Raw genomic sequence first — 8,593 nt, forward strand, 5'->3', positions numbered from 1 at the left:
GAGCAACTCTACAAATGCTCTTGTTCGTTATTCCAATCATGGCTGAGAAGCCCTCCTCATTCTCCTCCTGCTCCTTCCTTCCCCCTCTCCCTGCTACCCCAAATAAAATAAAATTCAATCATAGCAGCATGCTAGAGTACCCAATATGCTCTGCGTGCAAGCTTGGTTAAGCAAATCACATTGACCTTTAATAGAAATGTGCAGAATGCTTCCTGCTCTCATTAATCTCCAGGCCAAACCACCATAAGCACAAGCCTCATTAAGTGCAAATCTGATCATGCTACGCCCCTGCTTCAAACCCTTCAGTAGCTCCACCACTGCCTATAGCATAAAGCCCCAACCAGCACCCGTGCAGACAAGGACCACAGGGTGTGGCATGGGCTGACCCCCGCTGGCCTCCTGTCTCCCAATACTCCACCTGCTGCATCTCAGCCCCACTCCAGCTGCCCCTCAGTCTGTCCCTCTTTCCTTTGCTCTTTCTCTGGCTCGATTCTGTCTGCAGCACCCTTGACACCCGCCTCTCCAGCCAGCTGCACACTGATTACCTCCCGTGTCCAAAGTGCAGTTCATGTCAGCGCCCTGATGAATCCTCTCCTGAGCCCTACCCCCAGGCTGACTGACAGCCTCTCGACGCACCCACTTGAGATGTATGCCCTTGTCTGTGGTTCCATGCTGCATGTCACGCGATCATGTCCTCCTCGCTTCGACGTCCCACGGTGCCTGGCATGTATCAGCAGCTTATGTTGTGAGGTGACCTCAGGTCCGCTCTGACACGAGACTCAAGGGGCCACAGTACAGGACACGGCCTGGTCCTGCGCCAGCCTCACACTGGCTGCTGCGTTGAGCCCATTGTTGCAGCCACCATGTCCATCCATGTCGTGTCCATCCATCTCGTGTCCATCCACCTCGGCCAGTGTCTTCCTTTTTACTGACCCTCTACTTGACGGAGAATAATGTCTTTCCCCAGGATGGGTCCCTCTTGATGAATTGTCCAAAGTCTGCCCTCACTTCGAAGGCGCATTCTCATTGGACTCATTCCGAGACAGAGTTGTGCCTCCTGTAGAGTCAGTCTTCTTCACCAACAGCACAACTCAAGGCATCGGTCCCTCCAAGGCCTTTCTGGTTCATTGTCCGGCTCTCGCCTGCATCGGGAGGGCCTTGAAAAGGGCATGGGTTTGTTTCAGGCATCGTAGAAACCTCCTTGCTTTTGAATACTTACATGAGGCCTTTTGCCGATTTCCCCAGTGAAATTCACCATTTGATTTCTCAAGCGCTTCTCCCGTGGGCATTGACTGTGATGCTCATGGCGTGAAATCCAGGGAAGTTTCCATCTCTTCTCCCCGTTTCTCTGGAGGTTGTTTATGGGTCCTGCCGTGAGGATGTGTGTGCTCGTCATGTTGAGGGGTCATCCACGCCGAAGGCTGTATTAGACGGTCGTCAGCCAGGGCTGCACGTCCTCTTCACTTTGAACAAGCGGGGTGGTGTCACTTGCAAATTGTAGTTGGGGGCCGAGCCCTCCTCCAACCCTGACAGTCCCCATCCCCACCGTGACGTCCCTGGTAGGCTTGGACAGGTTTGCTGGTTCTTTGGAGGTAAAGGCAGACACATCCAGATGGAAAGTGGAAGTACGTCCTTCCTCCTCAGGGTGGTCCAGCTCGACTAAGCAGACCCCAGAGAGGGTCAGTCACCCCATCAGACAAGTAAGAGTCCTGGAGGGATCGCTTTGGGTGCAACAGCAAGTGGCGCTTTGATTGACATCGTTCCAAAGCATTGGCTCTGTCTGTTTGCTCCTAAGGGGACTGACAGACACAGACAGCTTTCTTTTCAGAGGAAGTTGAGTGAGGAGAGGTGGGGTGCAGGGGGGAGGCCCCTGAAAATGGATTAGCGACATCAGTGCTCCAGATCGGTGAAGAAGAGCAGGACACACCGAAGCCCACGTTCTGCCACGTGGCACCCTAATCTAGGGGGTTGTTTCCTCCTTGATTGTCTGCCTCTTCCATTCGAGGAGGGCAGGCACTTCATCGGCCTCGTCCATGGTTCGAAGGCGATGCCCAGGACAAAGTCGGTGCTCCGTGAACAGCTTTTGAATGAATGGCAGCACCGTGGTCTGAACGTCCAGAGGGCTGGTTTCCAGTCTCACTCTGTAGCCGCCAGCTGGTTGTGTGACCTTTGCCCCTCTGAGCCTCACTGTGATCCATGGAAAAGTCATCTCAGAGGGACAGATCGCATTCTCAGCTCTGCATCAAAGCCCGCTTGGACCATTCTGTGTGCACAACCACTACCAGGGTAGCCCTGTTCCAGGGGAAGTTGGACGTGGGGCGTACATGAATCCAGAGGTACTGCCACCCAGAGGTTGGGTGCCTGGCACGTCTTCTCCAGCCACCGTGGCAGGCATGCAGGTACCTTTGGAGAGGGAGACATAGATCTGGAATGGTACCGGGTTCATTTCAAGGCAAGCGAGTAGATGGAGCGCCGTGAGGTCAAAGTTTAGGGTGAGAGAAGAAGTGAGTCTCGCACGTAGCCTCAGGGAATGCTGGCTTGGACAGGAGCAGGCAGCCACCGCAGAGCGTGCGAAGGAAGGACCAGTGAGCACTACAGCGGGACGGAGGGACGGAGGGAGGGAGGAGAGGGAAAGATAACAGCTTATTGCCATCGACTCGGACTTGAACGCCTGACTACACTGGCACAGGACAATCGTGCAGACGACGCCGGACCAGGCAGCACTCCGTTCTGCGGTGCTTAGGGTGGCTATGGGTCGGAGCCGACTAACAACAACACACTGCAGTCTTGTAAGGTGATACTCAATACATTGGATTAAAAAAAATATTAAAAGGAAATATAGCAAAATGCTAATGTTTGATCTTGGGATTGGGATCGTTTACGTCTTCCTTTCTCTCTGCCCACCAACGTCGTGTGGGCTCCCATCTCTGTCACCATGGAAAAGGTGTCCTCCAAAAGCTCGCGGGCTAAGTCCTCTCCTTCTCTCCTCCAGATGATGCCTATTTACTACAGGGACTCAATATAGAGGAGCTCTACCCAGAAACCTCTAGTTTTATTACTTACGACGGGTCGATGACTATTCCGCCCTGCTACGAGACAGCAAGCTGGATCATAATGAACAAACCTGTCTACATCACCAGGATGCAGGTGAGCCTCTGTGCTGTCTGCAGCTCACGGGGGAGGTGACGGGAAGAATGGCCGGGCCAGCCTCTCCCAAGGATGGGTATGAAGTCACTGAAGAAGCATCCCACCTGTCTGGGTGGGGAAAGACAGACAGCGTGGTCTGTCCTCGGAGTGTGCTGTGTCTGACCTCTTGGGGTGCTCAAGGGGGTTAGGAAAAGGCTAGTGTGTTAGTCCGGGTACACTAGAGAAATAAATCCATGGACACACATATGTGTATAAGGAAGAGGTTTATATACAAGAGCAATTGAACATTGAGAAAGCATCCCAACCCAGTTCAGTCCAAGTCCATAAGTCTGATACCAATCCATTTTATAAAGCCCTCTTCAGACTCATGAAACACATGCAATGAAGCCAAAGGCAGGACAATCACAAGCCAGTGGGTAGAAAGTCTCTTTGTCCAATGGCGTTGTAAGCATCTCGGCGCTGGCAGGGGTCTCTCTGTGGCTTCTGGTTGCCTCCATGTTGCTTGTCTTCTGCAATGACTCCCAGGGAGCAGCAGAGAGAGAGAGATAGTGTCGCCTGCCTCCAAGGAAGAAGTACCAGATTTCCCAGAATTCTCAGGAGAAGGCCACACAGAAGTCTCATTGGCTATCTCCAGATTAACAGCCTAGCCTCCACCCCAACACTCTTAATCCTTAAATTGACACCGGATTAGGTGATTTACCACAGCTAGTTTGGGGGGTGTTGTTGTTGGAGGGGTTCCTCCACCCTCTATGAAATGATAATCCATGTGGGTCTCCCCAAGGAGGCAAAATGATAGGCAACATTTCACAGTTTTCTGAGCAGCTCCATGAATGAGGAAGCCTCAGAACTGGACGGAGCCCGGACGCTCTGCCTCTGGCTCCCACTGTGTACTGGCTCCTTGGGCTGCCCCCAGGTCTGGCCCCACACTGCTCTGAAGTGAGCACTCGCTTGCTCCACCCTTGGTACTTCCAAGAGGAAGGGAGGGTCTCACCGCTGCCCCTCTCTCCTCAGATGCACTCCTTACGCCTGCTCAGCCAGAACCAGCCCTCTCAGATCTTCCTGAGCATGAGTGACAACTTCCGGCCTGGTCAGCCACTCAACAACCGCTGCATCCGCACCAACATCAACTTCAGTTTACAGGGGAAGGACTGTCCCAACAACCGAGCCCAGAAGCTTCAGTATAGAGGTGGGTGCAGCCAGGTCGTTCCCTTAGACCTGCCCTGAAAGACTGACCCTCGGGCTCAGGCCAGCCAGCCCTTCCCTACCCCAATTTAGAAGGCAGGCGGATTCGCCCAAGGCGATCTATCTGCTAGAGCAGGCGACCTCAAACTACAGCCCACAGGCCACCGAGGACATTTATCTGTCCCACCGGGTGTTTTTGCACTTCAAAATAAGATTTGTGCATAGGAATTTGTTCATGGTTTTTTTTAAACTATAGTCCGGCCCTCCAACGTGTCTGAGGGACAGTGAACGGGCCCCCTGTTTAAAAAGTCTGAGGACCCCTGTGCTAGAGCAATGGAGCTGGTAGAGATTTGAATGAGTGCAAGATGTTCTCTTCTGTCCAGAAAGTGAGCAAAACCTGGGGACCAGAACTGTGGAACCTATTGAGGCCAGGTGTGTGAACGCACAGCATCTCTGCTGTGTCCCTGGAAGTGACAACTGTAGCTACTAGAAAGGACCCTTTCAGATGATGCCTACCTTCTGCAAGACTCTGAGCCATGCCCAGCCCTCTGTTCCCTCCCATCTGTTGGCCATTGTAGTAAAGCCTCACTGTGGGAAGGAAAATGTGCACCACCAAGTAATATTGCAAATCCAGCCACGTCATTAGACCTCGGGACCAGGTACCTTTCGTTGGATAGGACCATCTCCTCCTATCTAGGGCAGTTCCTGGGTGGTTCAAATGCTCAGCTGCTAACCAACAGGCTGGAGGTTCGAACCCACCCAGAGGCACTGGAACCCCGGTAGCTCCCAGCTCAGCTGGGATACACGTGGGGGTCTCCATAAGTCTGATGGACTGCAGGGCACCCGGTATGGTGGGTGCCCTTACACCCTAGCTAGCTGTGAGGCACACGGGAGAGTGCCCCTGTGGGGAAGCCGAGGATGTGGTATTTGTCAGGCGGCTGATAGGTTTTCCGTAAAGGGCCAGCTATCAAATATGTTAGGCTCTGGAGTTTGAACCACCAGCTGATCCTCGGGAGAAAGATGAGGCTCTCTGCTCCCACTAACGAGTGATAGTTGTGTCCTCTAGGGTCGCTGTGAGTTGACACAGTGAGTTTGGTGTTGGTAGACAAAGACTGGATCTTGCTCTCTACCCTTGGACGGGGGGAATAGCCGACAGCAGTGTGCGAATTAGTGCCTGCGGCTTTGTCCCGATGAAGTTTTGTTTACAAAAGCTAGCAGCAGGCTAGATTCAGACCTCAAGACTATCATTTCTACACCCCGTGGGCCGCGGTCCCAAGGGTCAGCAGTTTGAAAGCACCACTGTTTACAGGAGGAGAGGGAGAACGATGGGGCTTTCCACTCCCATAGGCAGTTGCCGTCTCAGACAGGGTCGCTGTGAGCCTGAATTGACTCAGTGCCGGTGAGTGGTCTGGCTTGGTGCCGGCTCCGAGAAGCCCTGGTGGCATCGTGGTTACCCACTGGGCTGCTAACGGTCTAAGGTCACCAGACGTCCCGCTTTTTGGAAAGAATGCACCACAAGCTAGGTATATGGTTTTCGACTGCCTTGTGGCTATTTTGCCAGGATATGAGTTTTATCAATGGTGTCCCGCTTTACCAATGTTAAAATCTGGTCACCTTATGCTAACCACTAGCTTACCAGCTCCTCTGCAGGAAAAAGATGAGGCTTTCTACTCCCCAAGATTTCCAGCCCCATAAACCCACTGAGCAGTCCTACCCTGTCCGATAGGGTCGCAGGGAGTCAGAATTGACTTGATGGTAGTGAGTTTGGTTGTTGTTGCTGTTGAAGGAGCCCCGGTGGGGTGTCGTGGGTCACGCTAACGGAAAGGTCAGCAGTTCGAAACTCCCACCCCCTCAGGAGACAGATGAGGCATTGTGCTCCTGCGCAGAATCACAGCCTCAAAGCCCACAAGGGCCATGCTGTGTTGCTGCGAGTCGGAATCAACACCTGGTAGGGATGTGACAGGCTGCTGTGCAGCCAAGGAGCTGGCTGGTAGCAGTTGCAGCACAACATCGTGGACTGAGCCCTCCGCGCGAGACAGATGACACAGTCTGCTTCCTTGAGGCTTGGCCGCCTCAACACCTCTCTGGAGCAGTTCTCCTACCCTGCCCTGTGGGGGCGCCGGAGTTGGAATCGACTTGGCGGCAGAGGGGTGGGTCTGGGGTGGAGTCCAAGTGGCTGGTAGCCACCCTACTGGCACAGATCCCTAGAGGGTGGGGGGTGGGCAATTGCAGTACATTAGAAGCAGGCATTTCCAATACCTGAGCCCCTTCCCCTGCCAGCCCTCAACACATGGGCGCCTTCATTCTCTCTGCCCTGTTCTGTATGGTGTGTCCTGGTTTTCTCTCTCTTTCCAGTGAATGAGTGGCTCCTCAAGTAGGGATCGAAGCCACGAGCGCGGCCCTCGGGGAAACGCTGCAACTGTGAATGGACGAAGTAACCGAGAATGGCCCCCTTCTGTCTCTTCCCTCCTGCCTCCCTTCCCCCGGGCCTCATTCACTCTTGGGATCTGCCCTTTCTTCATGCAACTGTCCGCAGACACGTGGCAGAGAACCTCTCTCTCTCACACACACAGCCTCCAGGTGGAGCCATCAAGTACCAGAACCAAGAGGCTCATCCGCAAGAGATCTTCGAAGAAAATAATGTCAGTTAAGCTGATAACAATTTTAATACCTTCCCCACCCCACCCCCGCATACCCGCCCCCCTGAACGGATCAATCTACCCCGTGAGACTTCCAGGCTTTGTACATACAGAACTCGTCCTGCCGTGAGAGAGGAGAAAACGCAGCTCCAGCAGCACCCCGGGGACTTGGTTCTTGGCTTCCCGTAGTCTCCCAACTGCGTCCTGGGATCCTCAGGGGGTGCTGGTGATAGATGCGCCGGGACAAAGCTGGCCAAGGACACTTATTTCTAGATTACCGTTCTTCTGTTTACTCAACAATTTAACAAGAAAGAAAAGGGGGGGGGGATGGGAAAAAAGGACAGACATCGAAGAGATACACATTGTATATATATCACTGCAGACTATAGAGAAATGGAATTCTTTCCCTCTTTGTCACATATCTGTAGTAGGATTTGCCAAGATCGGAATTGGTCCATTTGCTGTTTCCTTGTTTTCCAAAGGTCACACATTGTGTTTGGTTATTGTCAACAGCTAAATAAATGTGTTTAATGAGTTCACGCCCCCCCTCCCCCTGGCTGGGTCCTTTTCTCCTCCTTCCCAGGCCAAACCCTGGGTGCCCGTACCTGCATTCTTTGATTTTGCGTGTTCCTGCATCTGCGCATTTGGTTCACATGCAGCCCGTCCTCACTGAGTGTGTGACCATCAGGAATGCGTTTGCTAAGCGAGTAGACCTCTCATTCCGCGCCATGCCTCCCTCAGCCACGCAGGTGAGCGACCGATTGCGTTTCAAAACGGCCATCCTCCCTCCGTCCCTCCCACCTGCCCCACATCTGTGATGCTCCCTTGAAGGAATGCACTTTGCCTTTTGTCAGTTCCTGGGAAAGGGGTGTCTTTTCTCTCCCGGTGCAGCGAGAGCTCACAACGTCCAAGCGAATGCCTCTCTTTTCTTGTTTATAATGGTCACTCACTGTGTTTGGTTACTGTCGAGAAATCAATAAATGTGTTTAACAAGTTACCCAGTCCCCATGTCTGAGTTTATTGAGAGAGGAGGAAGCTCCCCCTGAAGTCTCTAAGTCCTGCTGGGTCCACACACACTTGCATTCCGGCTGGCGGAGCAGCTGGAGCAGCCCGCCTGGTCATTCCCAGAGCCAGGTAATTAATGCCCTGTGGAGACAAGACAGGCCTAGCTGCTGGAAGGGGAAGCTTGGCGGAGCGTTGAGGAGCCAAGTTAAAAATACCTTCATCTCTCCCTCCATCACAGTCTCCAGAGAGAGGGAGAGTGTGGGCGTGTGGAGCCTGCATCGGCAACAGTGCAGCCAAGTGACCATGGAAAAGCCAAGGAACGAGAGGCCTACCTGGTTGGGCTTTCCTTCCACTGCCTGCACCTGTGCTAGTTCTGTGATCAACTTGGCCCGGAGGACATCTGAGGATCCTGCTGAGTGATGTATCCTTCCCGAACACCAGACCTCCTTTGCAAAAAGGCTTGGTGTGGAGTCCCTCGACTGCGTGGCTTGCTGCTTCTGCCCTGTGTCAACATAGTCCTCAAAATGGTGACGCGGTCCCTGAAGAAGCCACATGGCAGCGTTATCCAGGCCTGGGTTTAAGTTCTCACTGTGCCTCTGGGTGCTGTGTGACTCTAGGCG

At 53.3% G+C, this 8,593-nt stretch overlaps 1 protein-coding gene across 2 annotated transcripts in view; it reads left to right on the forward strand.

Moving 5' to 3' along the window:
• The window catches only part of CA10 (carbonic anhydrase 10), a 599,575-nt gene extending 591,610 nt beyond the window's left edge, over positions 1-7,965 (forward strand). For both annotated transcript variants that reach the window (XM_004707037.2, XM_045299855.1), the window contains 3 exons: positions 2,993-3,147; positions 4,159-4,333; positions 6,685-7,965. In XM_004707037.2, coding sequence (XP_004707094.1) covers positions 2,993-3,147; positions 4,159-4,333; positions 6,685-6,707 — 353 coding nt within the window. In that variant the 3' untranslated portion in view covers positions 6,708-7,965. The remainder of the gene's footprint in view (positions 1-2,992; positions 3,148-4,158; positions 4,334-6,684) is intronic.
• The last annotated feature ends 628 nt before the right edge of the window (positions 7,966-8,593 follow it).

Source organism: Echinops telfairi, unplaced genomic scaffold, assembly GCF_000313985.2.
Source record: "Echinops telfairi isolate 266 unplaced genomic scaffold, ASM31398v2 ScPeMD7_7458;HRSCAF=8496, whole genome shotgun sequence".
Lineage (NCBI taxonomy): Eukaryota > Metazoa > Chordata > Mammalia > Afrosoricida > Tenrecidae > Echinops > Echinops telfairi.